This window comes from Convolutriloba macropyga, chromosome 11 (assembly GCF_964194025.1).
Source record: "Convolutriloba macropyga chromosome 11, txConMacr16.3, whole genome shotgun sequence".
NCBI classification, from domain to species: domain Eukaryota; kingdom Metazoa; phylum Xenacoelomorpha; order Acoela; family Convolutidae; genus Convolutriloba; species Convolutriloba macropyga.
Window position 1 is genome coordinate 5,351,402 of NC_134478.1, and position 18,059 is coordinate 5,369,460.

General features: G+C 33.3%; 1 protein-coding gene across 4 annotated transcripts in view; it reads left to right on the top strand.

Annotated features, from left to right (window-relative positions):
• Window positions 1–17,740, top strand: part of LOC142349016 (uncharacterized) — a 107,157-nt gene extending 89,417 nt beyond the window's left edge. For all 4 annotated transcript variants that reach the window (XM_075400418.1, XM_075400414.1, XM_075400415.1 and 1 more), the window contains 9 exons: window positions 394–682; window positions 4,423–4,664; window positions 8,845–8,900; window positions 9,591–9,735; window positions 10,042–10,112; window positions 10,430–10,564; window positions 13,057–13,311; window positions 15,070–15,297; window positions 17,323–17,740. In XM_075400418.1, coding sequence (XP_075256533.1) covers window positions 394–682; window positions 4,423–4,664; window positions 8,845–8,900; window positions 9,591–9,735; window positions 10,042–10,112; window positions 10,430–10,564; window positions 13,057–13,311; window positions 15,070–15,297; window positions 17,323–17,587 — 1,686 coding nt within the window. In that variant the 3' untranslated portion in view covers window positions 17,588–17,740. The remainder of the gene's footprint in view (window positions 1–393; window positions 683–4,422; window positions 4,665–8,844; window positions 8,901–9,590; window positions 9,736–10,041; window positions 10,113–10,429; window positions 10,565–13,056; window positions 13,312–15,069; window positions 15,298–17,322) is intronic.
• The last annotated feature ends 319 nt before the right edge of the window (window positions 17,741–18,059 follow it).

Here is an 18,059-nt window from a genome sequence, read left to right on the forward strand (position 1 = left end):
TGGAAACGTCGCAAAATAGAGACAACGCACGCTTTTCTGGAAACAACCATACTGGAATTAATAATGCGAGCAGACATTTTTAAATTTTTTTCAATTGGGTATTATCGTTTTTCTTTAAAAAAGCGCTGATACTTGTTTCACTTTCAGTTGTTTCTTTTTTTGTTTTTACAAATGGTTTTCAAAGTGAAAAACAAAAAATAATATTTGGCCTAGCATTTGATATTGTTTTCTCTGCTGGAGCCTAAAAACTGGATCTTAAATTGTTACTGTACAATAAGTCAACTGCCAACATTTCTTACAAAATCTTGCAATTTTAGCTTTTTTCTGCAATATTATTGTAATGTTAACTTTAGTTTTTGACCGGGGTTTATAACTATTCTGTTTGTGATGCAGAAACTGCGCGATATCAGCAACTTCGACCTGAATGCCTACATGGTTCCCTGGATATATTACCCAGCCTTTCCAGTTCTCAAGCTCTCTTTCGACCCTGCCCAAAGTCAACTGAAACTCAGCCAGCACGCCGAGAACGACAACCGCGGCGTGAACTTGCCCAAATTGTCACCCGACGGAAGTTTCCTGTCCTCTAACGGTGAATTGAAAAGCTTTTCGTGGACTTTCAAGGCTTCCTTGTATTTTGGGGATGGGGTGCAGGCTAATCACTGGGTCGACCAAATGTGGAAAGGTAATTTGGACCCCTCGTTATTTTTTTTTCAAAACCCCCCTTGATTAGTGGGGTAGGTGTAATTTAGCGGGCGCTGCATATTAACACATCACATGCTTTATAATGAATTTTTAAAATCAATAATTTAGACCGAAAAGATAGGATTTCTACAAAACAAACGAACGTTTTTTGATTGAATAAAAGGAAGGCAAGAGATTTTGTTGAATTTTATAACAAATAATAAAAATCTGGTAAAATTTAATTGATCACTAAATGCGCTTAGTCAACAGATGCACTAATGTTTCATTTGTACGTTATTCTAAATATTACAGATGAGATGTAAATTTTTTGCAAAACGTTGAGTTTTTTTACAAGATTCTTCAAAAATGTTGAGAAACCTTGCAAAGCCATCAAAGGTTTCACAGCGCTTTTTCGATATAAATGAGCCCAAATTGTAACGCTTGCAGAACAATATCTGGGTATTCGAGTGATCTTTCATTCGATCGCATGAGAAAACTTTTTGGCTATTTTTTAAAGAGTTTTTAAAGACTACAACTGGGTACTTTTTAGACATGGAAACTTTTAGTTCAGCATTTCTGTTATATAATTATTGCATATAGAAACAGGACAACTAAGTTGATGCTTACAAATCCGGTATCAACGATTGAAAATTTTCAGCCGATTTCGAAATCTCTACTATAAAAAAATTTTGTCACGATTTACCAATTAGAGCTTTTTGAAGAAAATATTAACCAACTCAGTATTATTTATTGATATATATATATATATATATATATATATATATGTATATATATATATATATATATATATATATATATATATATATAGTTAATAGATATCTTTTTACTGGCATTCTACCAATAAATTTAGTCAAATTCCTTCAAAAAGTTAATAAGGTTAAGTAACATTAATATATTTCGACCCGGAGACAAAAACTGCAGATTGAGAAATAGTAGGTTGGAAACTTTTTCAAATAAAAAACTTCATTGTTTTTTTGGGATTTTGGCGTTCTTCTCTCTGAAATCTTTCTATCATTAATTATCAATAATTTTTATTTTACGTTCAATTTTTCCCTTTTGGCAGACTCTTGAGTGTTTTTTCAAAATTTAAGATGACAGCAAATGCATAGTTGCTTTTATTACTTTACCTATAACGGGTTCTTAATTTTTGTTCCGTCCCGCCAATTTGTCAGGGGTCTCTTTTTTATCGATTTTTCAATCGCAGATTTTAACAATCAGAGATCTCTTCGCGTTGCATTGGTTGCTGTTTTCTAATTATTTTAAATATTTTCTCCGCTCTTGTTTTTTTTATTTTTATATATTGACTGGGATGAAATCAACGTTAGAATTTTGAGATGCTCCATTTACGTGCCAATTAGTCGCAACGAACATATCATATATATTACATGAAAAACTCATGGCTTTTATGGCTTCAACACCGTTTTTGTTTGCGAAACATTGTCTCCGTGGTTATTTTTTGTCACGATTTAACCTTACTAACTGCAGGTCCTTCCGGTTTCCTGAGGAGTTACAAATTAATCTATCTAGTATTTTGTTAATGAAAATTTCGTGTTTTTTAAGCCTCTTTAATTTTCTGTTTATTTTTCAAAACAAAGCAAAGCAACGGACTTTTGAGCTCTGTGCCCCTTTTATGTTATTTGTGAGGTCGTATAGCTAAGTCTCAAAAAAGAGCTCACATCTTCTTTTAAACGTGTATGTAATGGTTGTTGGCTCTAATAGTTTTTGGTAAAAAGTTTTGTTTTTCAAATATTTGCCCATTTATTAATTTCTCTTTTGTTGTCTTGTCATTTTATCATTAAGATCGGAAATGATCTTAATTGCATTGAGAAAAGTGCTGCTAAACGTATTTTTTGTTTTTAGAGAATAGATTATGGTTTTAAAGGCTATGGCAAGGTTTTCTCTTAAAATACAATTGAATTTTTGATTTTTTCTCTTTTTAGCGTTTTTTGTAGTCGTTAGTATTGTAGATAATGTAAACCCAATGGCCTTCTATGGAGGTGTAAATCAACCTAACGGTTAAGAACTAATGGTTTATATGACTTTGAGTTTATATGTTTTCATAAAAATCAAGCGTTTTTAAACTTTGCGCTTTGTCCACTTGTCTGTTACTTAGTGTCATCAAAGACAAGTTCCCTTTTTTCCAGAGGAGTACAAGTTACTTTCCTTAGCTTAGGTTTTTTCAGTCTCTAATTTGTCTTTGTTATTAAGTTCATCCTTCAGAAAAATTGATATTGAATTTTTGTCGTAATTAATGTTTGTTGTTGTGATTTGATTTCGTTTTTAGTCTTGTCTTGTAGTCTTAAAGTTATTTTTACGACTCGAAGAGGAGTATTGGAGAAGTCCATTTTTTAATCAATTTTATTGGAGTGATTTTTGAAGCGGGAAATGAAACGCGTGAAAAAATTTGGAGTGATTTTGGCGCTGAATAAAAGTGAAGAGCGGAGCGAAAAGAGAGTGGTTTTTGTTCATACCGCTGTTTTTGAGAGAGCGAAAAATTGATGTGTTCAAAAATTTTCTCTAAGCGAGCGAAAGTTTTTTGTTCACGTGCGGCATTTTAAAGCAGTTTTTTTTCATTTGTTTTCGTTAAGAGGTTTGGTTATGATTTTGTTATAAGTTTAGGCTGGTTTTGGTAGTGTTTTTTTTAAGGTTTCTGGAAATTAATATGAATTTTACGATAATTCGTTGGTTTTTAATGTATTTTCCTGATTTTCGGGCAAATTTTTGCATTTTTTTGACAATTATTCTGTTTTACTTCTTAATTTTTTGCAGTTTTTCGTTTTTTTTTTCTGTTTTTAGCTAAGTTTCTTTGCCTATTATGACTTGTCTATTGTTTTGCGAGCATCTGGATACCCTATTGGCTGAAGGGAATTTTTCTTTGGATTTATATGTTTTTTGAAATATTAAAAAAAATTAGTAACTTTTTCCAGTTTTTCAATGAAAGTTGTTTTTAAGAGCTTTTTTCAAATAATTTAGCCTGAAGTATTTTTCAAAATTCACTTAAGTGGTTTTTGTAAGTACTAGTTGGTTTGATGAAGTTGTTTTGGCAGAGATAGTTTTTTTCGGGATCTCAATATATAACAAAATTTTATCAGATTTTTTATCATATTTTAACAGATCTGATTTTATTGTTTTTACTTTTTTGTTTCATGACTTTGTTTCAAGATAATCATAAATTAGTGAGGGCACGTTTTGTTTGATGAGTAGTTGGATGGCGTTTAAATGGATTTTCACTTCGAGTCGTTTTCTGAATTCTTCCGGCTATGTTTTTAAATTCATACGCCATTTGTTTTAGTTCGCCATTTTTTCATACGCCATTTTTTTAAAATTCATACGCCATTTGAGATAGAACATTTCCAAAAAAATAGGTAAATTTTTGCAAATATTCTATCTCTTCCTCTTTTGGAAGACAATTAAATCAAAAATGTAGATGAGCGGGGTCGGAGCATTATGTGAGAAGGCGCACTACCGAACCTCCTTGTGCCATAACTTTACCCCCCCCCCCCCCCAAAGCTCGTGCTATCTGTTCTTACATAGTTACGCGCTATGCAAAAACTCAACATTTTAAGGGGGTTCATGGAAAATAACAGTCACCCTGGGGGGGGGGGGTCTATTCAGAACTGAGTATCTATTCGAGAAACCTAATAGATCCTGAGTTTTTTGGAGTGACAAGTTGATTTTCAGAACATAATCAATCTCTGCATGTTTTAAATTGTTTAACAGAAATCAACTCTGTCAATCTGCTCTTTGAGTCTGACTTCATTCTGGTGTTGATGTCGGGTGGCTCCATACCAAGAGGCACACCAACTGTGACGTCATTAGTCGAACCCGCCAGTTTCCCAACCCAAATTAAAGGGGTATCTACCCCATTTGAGTTCAAAACTGCAAACATTGGCTGGTTCCTGCCTCTGTACGACCAGAAGTTGTTTGAAAATGTCAAAAAGCAACTTATCAATAAGTTCACGGTTAGTGGAAATTCTGGCTCATATGTTGACGAAACACTAGAAAAATAAATAAATTACGTCACAAATAGTACCTATGTCAAAAAAGGGACTAGCGATGTGCATTCGTGTCTAATGCTCCCATCCGCCGAGTGAAAATAAAATTCCAAAAGATAAAACTTGTTTGTCCCAGAAGCGTATCCTGAAATGTACATTGCTCATAGTTGTGGACCTTCATAATGAAAGGTTTTCTATCGTACGCTAAAATTATTTTTTTCTCCAAAAAAAAACTTGCAGCTGAGTTGTAAAACATTTGGAGATAACATATCAGTTTTGCCTATAATTACAGTTCTTCATCATTTTCCGGCCTTCAAGTTCTTAAAAAAGTTATTATAAAACTTGGAGCCAAATCATAACTAAACATACCCGGTCGAAATGTCAGCACCGTTTAAGCTCATTATTTTGTAAGAAAGGTGGTAAAAGGGCACAAATTAAGTAAGAATTGCGCTAAAAATTTCACGAATTCCACTCAAAATCCTTGCACAGGCGAAAATGCATTGAAACTATGTAAGTGCTCTCCAATTTCAGTGCATTTCTGAAATCATTACAGTGCTTTTCAACTCCTTTGAGCACAGATTTCTGAGTTTCCTACAAATTAATTTGAATTGAATGCCCTGAAAATATGTAAAAATTATGCTCGCCTTTCATCACGTTTTTTACAAAACTGTTTATTATCATAGATTCAAATTAAATGCAAGGAGTTTCGGAAAGCAAAGGGGCAGTGGATTAATTGATGGCAAAGCAACCACAGAACAAGTTTCCATGCGCTGTCAACGCGAAATTCCGTGGTCTTGATGGCATTTCTTTCACAGTTTCATTGCAATAGAGCGCATTAGTATGTAAAATTTTTGCGCTAACATTAAAAAAAAATCAGCGCATATCAACACTTTTCTTACATAATTTTGCGAAAGTTTGACAAACTGGTTACATTTTATTATAGGTGAATGTGAATGTTGTACAGCAAAACTGTCAGCATAAAGATAGCGCGAAAAAAAATGATTTTTGAAGTGAGGATTGATCAAAACCAATTAATATAAAAAAATAATGTGAATAATTACAAATGAAAAACTGCAAGTTTTTAAAATTGATTCGATAATGCCATTGTTTGATAGCCGGGTTGTTAAAATTTGACAAGCAAATTTAAGAAGTAACCTTTTAGAACTTTTCTTCTTCAAAGATTTTTTAATTCAGAGAAGTTTTCTAAACGATTGCAGTACAACGAAACATTTTACCGTACATAACGAGCGTCTACGGGTACCCAAAAGAGTACTTACAAAGAAACTGGCGATTTCCATTCAATGTAGAAAGCGCTTAAATTTTGTTAAAGTTGTCTTTCAGATCAATTACAGGCCTTAAACTGAAAAACAGGAGAAAATAAATGTGAAATAGTAGTTACGTTTGGCTGTAAGGGCATTTTACAAAATTTTATTCCTTCTAATCTTTCTGCCGCTCACCTTTACGATTTAAAGTTTTAAAAATACTAAAGAGGAACTATACTGCTAAAAATCTGCCACACAATCCCTTGCGGAACAAGCTTCCGTCAAACATGTTTTGCGCTGGAAAGCAGTTTTCCTTTTTCAACTTCTTGTCAGAATTGCAAAACACTTTTTGCCTATAATTTGAAGAGAGTTTCACAACCTGGTTGAAATTTTATATAAGTGAATGTGACTGTCCTACAATAAAACTGTCTGCATAAACTTAGCGCGAAAAAGATTGATTTTTGAATCATTTTTTCAAAGATTTTGAAACGCTAATACTAATTGCAATAAAATTCCTATCAATATTATCTAAATAAAATAGAAAGAACTAGATTTATACTAAAAATGTGAAGACCAATGAGACGACCAATTGGCAAAATTAAGCTCTCATTTGGACCAATATTATCACATTTTTTGGCAGTAAAATTATTAGCAGCCTTTTTCAACACAAAATTGGTGAACTACAATTAAGGTTTTATTCGTAATACTGAAGCTGAAGCAAAATGGATGAAAAATGATAGAAAATAGTTATTGGATGTATAAAAGGTCGTCACACAAAAGTACACCAAAAATGTACAATAAAACTGCAGAGCATAAAAGCGCTTAAAGCTCTCAATTTCGTCAACACAAATTTCAAAAATTGTTAATTCAAATTTTTGGCTGCAGTTTTTATACGAAAAATCAAAACGCTCAAACTACCGGAAATTATTCTTTATTATGGATTAATCAAATTTTCTAAAGATTTCTCAACGATCGTTGCTACTCTTCCAAGTCTCCTGATGAAATAGTAATTGACCAAATACATTGCAAGAACTATTTTATACAAAATAAGTTTTCATATAAAACTAAAATTATTTTATATGTCAGCAATCTGATAATTTAAAATATTTAGACCATTTAGCATTTTGTTGCCTAAATTCTCTAACTGGTATTTGAAAATTCTGATGCAATAGTTTGGGCTTATTACAGACATGTGTAAAACTCCTAAAACCACATATATTTGAAGTTTAGGAGCAATTTTAAAAAAATTCCAATTAGTCTCAAAGAAAGATGAAAGTTTTTCAAAAATCGTCGTCTATTTAATTTTATGAAGATCCTATTCAGAACCCAAATTCTCTTATGATCCACCGTCTGATTTTATGCTAATCTACTATTTGGTTTTTGAATGCTCAATGAGTAATTCGGGGGTTTATTACTCGTCATAGTGGTTAAAGGAAAATATATGGACTAGCCAAATTTCAGTGAAAAAATACCATGCAGCAGGAAACATCCCCATCCATACGAATTGGAGCTAGAAAAAGTCTGCAACTTCGCAACATTTGTATACTTTGTTCTATCTTCCGGTTTTTCACAAGAATACCGTTAGTTTTTTCGGTTGTCTGCTGAAGCTGGATTGATCAAAACTTTCTGAGAATTGACTAAACTTAGAACTGATTTCAACCATGAGCTCCCCAGCAAGCATACTTTGACTCATTAGCATAGACTGAAAAAAATTGTTTGATCAAAAATGACAAATTAAAAAAAATAATAAATTGTTTACGGAAAAAATAAGAAAAACTAATTAAAATAAAAAAGAATGTGAATAGTCACAATTAAAAAAGTGCAATTTTTACGAAATTAATTGGATAAAGACATTAATTGCTAGCGGCTTGTTAAAAATTGACGAGCAAACTTAAGAAGTAAACTTTTAGACCTTTTCTTTTTCAAAGATTTCTTTTAGTCCGAAAAGTTTTCTAAACGAGTGCAGTACAACGCAACATTTTTCCGTACATAACGAGCGTCTGCGGGTACCGAAAAGAGTTTTTACAAAAAAATTGGTTGGCGTTTTCCGGTGCCGATTTCCGTTCGATGCTGAAGTCTCCTATTTTTTGGAGCCGTTCCCTCAAATCAATTAAAAACCTTAAAATGCAAAATAGTAGAAAATAAATGTGAAAAGTAGTTACGTTTGGCTGTAAGGGCATTTCACAAAATTTAACTCTTCCTATTCCTGCCGCTCCTTTTTATGTTTTTATCTTTTTAAGAATACTAAATTGAGGGACTATACTGCTACTAATCTGCCGCTCATTTCCTTGCGGAAAGCGCTTCCGTCAAACATGTTTTGAGCTGGAAAGCAGTTTTCGTATTTCACCTTCCAGTCTAAAAGTGCAACACTCTGACTGGGATTTTGAAATAGGGCACCACAAATTAATTTACCGCAAGATGAATTATTGTTTACCAGATTATTTCTCCAAATAACTCACGTAGCATTAATTATTTCCCATTGTAAGTTTTTCTATGTTTTTATAAACTTGAGCTGATATTTACTCTGATTTTTTCTCGATCATATTTATAAATATTTCAGTAAAAAAACACAAAATTAACTACAAAAAATTGCCATAATTTTCGTCAATTATTTTTGAGAAGAAATAAAGTTGATAAAACGTTTTGCGTTGTGCAAAACAGTGAAAATTTGTCAAACAGTAGAAAAATGAAATTAAAAGACAAAGAGAAATTAAAAAAGTATGAAAAATAGCATAGCAATTGTAAATTTCAAAGCAGTACCTAGTCTCCCTGCATCAATTTGTTTCACCAATTCTAAGATTCATGAAATTTTATTGAGTGCTCTTCCTTAATGTCTATTTGTTCAATAAAGTGTTCTACTGTCCATACTTGAAAATATGTTTCAGAAAATTCCAGAAGTGGAGCGATTTTCTCTCATCCGAGGTTACTTCACTCTCACAAAGTAAGTAGTCAATATCATACACATCAAATTTTTATAAATATTTCTGTATATTTATAACTGTTTCCTGGGGTTACAATTGAAAAAAGAGATGTACAATTTTATTTTTAAAAATAATTTTTACATGTGGCACAAGCGATGACTATATTAGGAGTCAGTTACAGAAACTTGCCTTGTTTCAAGTGCCTCTTGTAATGGATTCACAAAATCTGATCATGTTTTTGCAAAAAAGAATACTAAAATTGAATGAGTTATGCATCAATATGAAAACTGCAAGTCATTCTAAAAGTTAATAGGTGAAGATTGCAAAGTAGCTTTGATTTTACAAGAACTGCAAGGTTGTGGCAATATTTGAATTATCTTGAAATTTCTCAGTTCTGTATTCAAAAACTGTTTAAGACCTTGCAAATGAAATGCTTTTTTTCAATAACTGGATGACCAAATGGAACGATCCATACTTTTACATGGAAAATTATCTATAAAATTTTGGGTCTATTCTGTTTTGCCCCCCCCCCCCCCCCAGCTTAATTGGCTGATATTTTTACGCCCCCCAGGCGTGCGTGCTATTTTTTTACACAGTAATGTGCTATATAACAACATATAGTTTGTAACGGAGGGCGTAAAAAACACTGGGGGGGGGGGGGGGGACAGAACAGATCCAAAATTTTATTTAAAATCTTTTTTTGTTTTCAGAAACAGTATCTCGCCTGCCTCTAGCTTGCTTGATTTGATACAGTATGCTGGAAATGAGACTTCGACTGAGATCATGATCCTACTTGATCAGATCACTCGATTCTTCCTAGAAAGATACGAAATGAGACATCTCTACTTCCTCCATGTTTGTACTTATGATTTATATTTTCAATTGCTCCTTTTACATAGAAAAATTATGCTGCTGAATAGAAAATTATCTAATTTTTGATGAGATCATCAATTGGTCATTTGACTGATAAGATTGCATGAAATACCGTTGCCTGAAGATTTTCTTAGATTTTTATTCTCTTGTATTTATACTCGTACTGTTTCGCAGCATTTAAAAATTTGATTTTTTTTTTCAAATTGAAAATCTTGAATTTAATTTACAGTTAAAAAGTTATAACCGGTTAACAGTAGCACATAAATTGTTTTTATGCTTTTGTTACAGGAGTTCTTTGGTGACATTTGGAGTTCTATCTACGATGGAGAATGTGCCTCAACCATTATAGACATTGACCAGTAAGAACTTATTAATTCAATATCATATATTAAAAATCATATCAGTTGTGCTCGGGAAATAAAAGAGAGTATTAGACCTCTGTGAACACTTGGATTTTAATCTTGCAAGATACATAAACGGAATTTTGTACAAGTGAAAAATTCTCGAAAAGAGATCTAAAAAAAGAATTTGGTAAATTTTCTGGTAAATTGTATTACATTTCTTGACCAGAGTTCTTGTTAAAGATTAGGGTACGTTTTTGGTACCTTTTCGACAAAAAATTTGTAGTTTGTGGTATTCTGCAAGATTTTGGATAGTTTTGAATTGGGTTTTTTAGATCTGATTGTGTGGAGGCAACGTTACGGAATGCGTGCTACTTTGAGAATGAGAAGTGTAGGTCGCAGGCATACTCTCTTTTGGACAGAATCAGTCAACAGGCCAAGTACAGTCCAAGCAACAAGTCATTTATAAGGTACATTGATTAGTCATCTCTTTTAATTAGTCTCTGATCTTTTCTGTTTGTGCCCCCACCCCAACTTAGTGGACGCCCCCACATGCGCGTGCCATGTTTTTACATAATGATTTACTATGTAAAGGCACGTGATCTGTAACTGGGGAACATAAAGTACTGGGGGGAACGGAAAAGTTACATAATCTCAATTAAATTTTTTGGATATCTTTACGTTTGTGACCCCCCCCCCCCCCCTCCAAGTACTTTATGCCCCCCCCCCCGTTATAGAGCACGTGCCTTTACGTAGTAAATAATCATGTAAAAATATGGCACGTGCTCTATAACGGGGGGGCATAAAGTACTTGGAGGGGGGTCACAAACGTAAAGATATGCAAAAAATTTAATTGAGATTATGAAACTTTTCCGTCCCCCCCCAGTACTTTATGTTCCCCCAGTTACAGAGCACGCGCCAATACATAGTAAATCATCTGGAAAAAATATGGCTCGTTCGTCTGGGGTGGGGGGAGGGTGCAAATAATATGCACCCACTAAGCTGGGGGACACAAACGGAAAAGATAACATTTTTTTTCGTCAATTTTTTTAATTCTGCGTGAGAAAATTTACTTCCAGTCAAAATTGTAAGCTACTCATTAAGATTGGTGCCCCACAAAGCTGAAAAAAGGATCTATTCTGTTTTGCCCCCCCCCCCCCGCCTAGTGGGCTTATATCTTTTGTGCCCCCCAGGCGCACGTACTGTTTTTTTTAAAATAATAGCGTGCTATATAACATATAATTTGTAACTGGGGGCGTAAGAATACTGGGGGGAAGAAAAAAATGGATCCGAAAAAAGCTTAAATGATCTTATTTTTAGCACATGGAGGATAAAAAAAGAGAATTTATTGTTACTGTTATTATTTTATGGCAGTATATCCAACTTTTAAGCAGTTCATAAGCAAAATTACAGGACGAAAAGGGTGACAAACTAAAATCCTCTCTGTTTGAACTCATAAAGTTCTGTGATACACCTATGTGCATGGACAAAAAAACGCAAATCCCACTTGACAAAAAAATGTTGTTTCTTAACTTTACGTTATTGATAAAACTTTGAGTAGGACTCGGAAATTGGGTAATTAATCACCATTAGCGCGGGTTTGAAAAACGATAAGGTGCTCTTAAACAGGTATCAATTACTGAAAGGTTCCCCAAAAACGGTAGTTATATAACGTCACTGTTTTTCGCGATTAAGAAGTTAACTGTGGGCAGAATTGAGAGAGAAAGAGCAAATTTTTCTTACTTGTTTTGCTGAATAAGTTAAATATTTTCCACAGTTTTAAGTCACCTCATAACTTTATTGCTCAAATTTAATGAATAATCTTGCTTGAGAATCAATTCAAATAATTAATTGTTTTTGTGTGTCGTGATGTGGATTGCTTCAAAAATGTTAATCCTTTCTTAATCCACAAGTAGGTTTGCCAGTAACTGTGTCCGGAGAAAACAGTCCCAGACAAACAGTCCCAGACAAACAGTCCACAGTCCTATAAATGCAGACAGGATAGTCCCGAATAATTATCGAAACAATTGTAAATAGAATTAATCTACAAACAACTAACAAACATAATCTAACACATGCGCTTCTGAGTGTTTTGTTTTTAATTGATTTGAATTAGAGGTGAACCAAAATCTTGTTAAAAATACATTATTTGGCAAAAACTATGTTGTAATCAGCTTAATACTTGTTCAATGATGTACAATCATATGAATAACTTAAGCAGTTTCTTTGTTAATTGATTTGCAAATGTTTGACTCTATATTTAGTTCGGACTATTTTGTCTCGGACCGTTTTGTCTGTTTTCTTTGGACTTTTTTGTCTCGGACTATTTTGTCTGGGAATGTTTTGTCTTGGAATGTTTTGCTATTTGGGACTGTTTTGACCGGGACTGTTTTGTCTGGTACTGTTTTGTCTGTTCAACGCCAGGAAGATTTCATTAGTTAATCACAAATTAGGTTTTGTTGCATTTCGGTCTAATTGGTGTCGGTCTGGGTGACTATCACAGTTAGTAATCGTGGATAACAATGACGTTGTGGTCATGTCTGACATTTTTGTCCGCTCTGGCTCAAAAACACGCATAATAGATAATTGCAACAGACATTTCCAAACTTGAAGCGAATTTGAACTAAACTTGCTTGCAGTGAAAAATGTCCGCGCCCGCTTTTAACTCTAATCTTAAAACGTGGTCGTGAAGAAGGGTGAAAAACTCGAGTGATTTAACCGAGAACATTAAACTTTAGGAAAATAAACAACGTTAAGATGATCTTTAGAACCTCTTTGATTTTGAAATGAGAATTGATTACGAATTTGATTCCACGGAAAACACTGTTGGTGCCCTCAATATTACTTAAATATTTTTCATTTTTAATAATAAAATTCAATATTTTGTATGTTTTCAGAGATTCAAATTGCATGCGAATGTCTACTATAGACCACAGGGGATAAATTTTTGCGCACGTTTTAGCTGGTTGGGTGAATTCCTTCGTCAACGAGGCGCAGAAGTGATTGTGGCATCCTCCTCTTGTGACTCAATCAGATGGTCAGAAATACACAAACTCTTCTTGGGCGCACTCAAATTAGACCCGGCAACCCCAGAACAAAACCCTAGAATCTACGGTTCGTCGTCTCGGGTGTCTTCGTTCTCGTCAGTGACGGACGTTGAGGAAGCTCGGAGGGTTCTTCTAACCGGACTGGCAAGGAACTCGAAATCATTGCATACGTTAGTTTAATAATAGTTGAGGACGTGAACTGATTTTCGGCAACTGTTTGTTTTCCCGGCGGACTAACAAAACCTGCCATCAATGTTTTTGATGTTTCCCTACTCGGAAAAAAATATCATGCAACATCTTACAAGATTCTGGCAGAATCTTGCAAGACGATACTTCGTCTGACAAAATTTCTTCCAAATTCTTGCACGATCTTACAAGATACTTTTTTCTTACGAGAATCTCACAGGATACAATTTTTCTTTTAAGAATCGTACAAGATACACTTTTTTAATTTCAAAATTAGTTTTCGACCTCCAGCGCCTACACTTATGACCTATAAAAAATGTATGACCAACCTATCCATAAAAAGAATTTGATGGAAAATAATTTTTTTCTTGAAGGATCATAATGCTGAATCATCACATTCTTATTTCTTTAATTTAAGGTGATAAAAAACAAAGTTTTGGCTAATTTTTCCTGTTAAAAAAGACATTAATCTTGCAGAAAACCGACTCCACCTAATTTTCTTCTTCTCAGAGAAGCGTCCACTGACTCGAAGTCTTCTCTGAAGAAAGGGTCTTTGAAGAATGTTCCTTGAAAATAATTTCCTCGCAGAAATTAGGTGTCCTAGCAACAAAATAACTTGATTGTACCCACGAAAAAGTCTGCTATTTCACTTGGTTTTCAACAACAGTTGTGTTTTTGGTTGGTTAGTTTCTTCGTATTTCAGCTTTTTTCAGGTGGTTTATTTATTTGCAAGAATCTTACAAGATAAACTTTTTCTTGCAAGATATTACAAGATTAATTTTTGGCCTCAACTAAAGCTTACATAGGCATCGCCTGGTCCGCCCCCTGGAGTTCTTTCGCATCGTCTGTACAAAAATAGGCATAAATTTTTTCACACTCTGCTGAAAAAATAATTGTTTCACAGGGAAACCAAAAACTTTTTGCTAATTTTTGGATGGTTTTTTGTTTACTTCTTCTGTATGAATGTAGAGAATGTTCGGCCTTTCAAGTAACGTAGCTGTTTTTGATCTACAAACTGAGCATTTACATATATTCTACATCTGTTAAAATAACGAACCGGGTTGCCCTCATAATTCAAAAAGTTACATAATTACATCTTCATATTACGGTGTCTATCAACAATTGTTGCCATAAACTTTATAAAAGTTTCACAGAATGCAATGAATCGTTTTAAAAAAATGAAGAGCGCCCAAACAATTTGCGAAACATATTCTTCAAAATAATAGTGGAGAAAAATGGCCGCTGATAATAATTTAAAACAATAATGTAAAAAAATATTAATAATTGACCGCTGTGATTTGGTAGACAAAAGTATATTTTCTTAATAAATTTTTATTATCAACTATAGTTGATAATAAAAATTTATTCAGAATATATACTTTGGCCTACCAATTCACAGCGGTCAATTATTAAAAACTTTTTATCTTATTATTGTTTTAAATTATTATTAGCTGCCAATTTTTTTTCCACTATTAGTATGAATCATATGTTTCGCAAATTGTTCGGGCACTTTTCAAGTTTTTTTAAAAAATGATTTTCTAGAACTTGCATTCTATTAAAGTTTAATAAAGTTTATGGCGACAATTTTTCATAGACAAAATAATATGAAGTTGTAATTATGTTGTAACTTTTTGACGCCACCAATTTCGCATAAATCTCGAAAGCATGTGTGTTTGCTTTGATATCATGAAACTGATTCTGTGCTCTGCACTACAGAAATTGATATCTTTGCTTATTTCAAGGTTACTATCAACTATTGACCAGCCTGTTGAAGACAAACTGTCTGCGGGTACTGAGGCCTCGGTTCCCGCTCAGGGAGGTGGTGGAGGCGATGGGGCTCAGAGTAAGAGTCGGTTCTATTACAAGACAGAAGAGCTGCTTGTGCTATTGACGGAGTCAGTGTATTATTCCGATGGCTGGATCGGAATGGCTAACCATTTAACCCAATCAAACGGTGCTAATATCAACCCGTAAGTCTTCACTTTCAACTATATTCCGGTAAAAAACTATTTTTTCGAAAGAAATGTTTCAGATTACTCTAAACTTTAATCAATTATTTGATAAAATCCTCGTCTTTTTATGGCTCTCTTTGATACAACATACAGCATTTATGAAAGAAAGTATCATATATTTATAATAAAAATTGAAAAATTGATGCTTTTTCACTCACTGTTTTCCACTGGCTGTGTTTTTCTATACAAAGGAAAGTATAATTTTCAAAAACAAAAATTCCTTTACAATTTTCTGCAAGCTATTTTTTATCGGAAAAATGCAGACATCAGCAACTCTCAGTGATTAAAAAACTTAAAACCGTGCTAGAATATTGAAAATGAATTTATATCAGTTTCCTATCTCACCAAATACAATTTTGCACAATCTTTTCATTGAAAGTCAATTTCAGAATAAATGGAAGACTCAAAAAGACTAAATTTGTAAAATCCTGCAAAATTCATACTCATCGCACAGTTAAACCTATTAAATGTCATTTAAATAATCTCATTCCTTTAGTAAAAAAATTATTCTAGCCAGGCCTTGGAAAATGACGCGCTGTATGAACATTGAGATTTTTTTTGCAAAAGTTTTATTTTGTGTCTTGAATACTTTTCTCCGTTATTGCTCTATCAACTGTACTGTTTCGACCAAATTTTTTGAAGTACAATATTAGGTGATTATTTATTCCAGACAAGACTTATTTTGATGACTATGTGTGACTTGATATTGCAGATTGAAAAAAGAAAATTAAGGACGTTCAATCAAAAGCTAAAACCATTTCTAATTGCCTGCCTCCTAGTTTTTTTTTGCAATCTTGCATGAGTATGCCACATTTGGTTGTTCCTAGCCACTCAGGAATTGATGCATATCTCTCAAAAAACATATTATGAATTCAAAAGTAGCATTGATTGGTTTTCAAAACTGATTGTATAATTCAAAATGAAGAGATTTCATTTTCGATTTACCCAGAACAAAATCTAGCATGTCACATAGTGGATCTCTTCTGTCTCCTCACCCAGTGTCCTTTTTTGCTCTCTAATTACAATTAATTCATGATTTATATAGCACGTTAGTATATAAATTTCCGTTTCAAAAACTTACCGGATTCTCATCAAAATCAATTTATTAACAAGGCCATCTAAAAACTGGTTGCTGCCAATTAGTAATTTTTTTGCAGCAACAAAATTTGAAGGCAGTTTGTGTGGTACAATTAGTTTAGTGTGGTACTTTGCTGAATATCAAGATTGAAAAATCCAACTGTTGGTTTCCATAAGAACATTTCATGTGAACAAAAAGAAAAAATGTTGAAAGCAATTGTTTTCGTCCTTTATTGAGTGTATTGAAGGTAAATAAGAAGAACTTGTATGACTCGGGATGTTTCTAGGTTCTAGAATTCTTGCAAGATTTTACATTCAAAGGGCATTTTAAAAAGTCAATTGGAATCAGTTCTGCTGATCAAAATTCTTGTAAACTTCAATTTTTTTATTTTAATTTAGTTACAATACAAAACTCAGAAAATTTTTAAGAGTTTAAAATTTGCAAGATTCTTGCAAGATTTTGAATCAGGACTGAAAATTTTTCCATCGATTTCAGTTTTGTAACTTGTTTAGAAAAACAATTTGCTTCAAAGGTGTTTTTTAAAACAATAGATCCCTGATTTACTTTTTTGCCTGGATTAATATCTTGCAAGTTTTGAACCATTTTGCCAGATTTTTGAAGAATTGAATGCGCTCATCACTAGTGTAAATACAGCACGTGCGCCTGAGAGGCGTAAGAGATATATTTCCACTAAGCTGAGTGGGGGGGGGGTGAAGCAGAATAGATCACACATTTAATGGCAACTAAGAGTTATGTATGACTGGCAATATGGCAACTGAAGCGAACTTTTTCAGGAAAGTTTTTCTATCGCTGAATTTCACAAAATTTCCGATTTTAGTTGGATATAGATGATACAGATGATGGCTTTTTTTTGTTCTTTTATTTACGTTTGTTGAATGTTCTAGAATATTCTTCAAAGTGGCGTCTGAGACTGGCGACAGATTCTGTTCACAATTCCTGACTCGCTATTCACACTTTATCACTCAGACGTCTGACCTTGAAGACTTCCGCCAACTTTTGAAGTTATTTATCGCCAAAGGGTGCTCCTGCTGCTTAAAGGACGAATACAATTATGACCTCGTCAATCATCAAATTAGTTCACAAATTGTCTGGTACAACTCAAACGATAACTCTACAAAACATTTCTTTCATCAACTATATTTTGTTTAGTTATAGCCCATTTTGGTGATGACTATACTTAATGTGTATTAAGTATTTTGTTTTTGTTTTGATTATTTTTGTTTTATTTTCCTCTATTGTTTAGTGAAAAATCTGTTGTTTTGTAAACTTATGTGTGCTCTCAGCAATAAAATTATCCACTCATCATCATGTTTTTATTTTGAGTTAAAGGTCAGTTCGGTTGCTAATATGAACTTCAACTATTATTAATTGTTCTCAAACGAAGTAGCCGTGAGTGTTTGCTGCCCGTGTTGAGGACAACGACGAAAAAAAAAACGACAATATTTTCTAAGAAATCGTAGTGTTCGTCGTTTTGTCGTCGTGTTCTTTGTTTTCATTAGTTTAAGTCGTCTTTTAAGTGTAAGAAATGATCGTTTCTTCGTCGTTTATTACGTCGTTTTTTTTTCAATGGAAATCGTCGTTTTTTGATTGTTTTTCCGTCGCTTAATTGCTCTAGAACTAG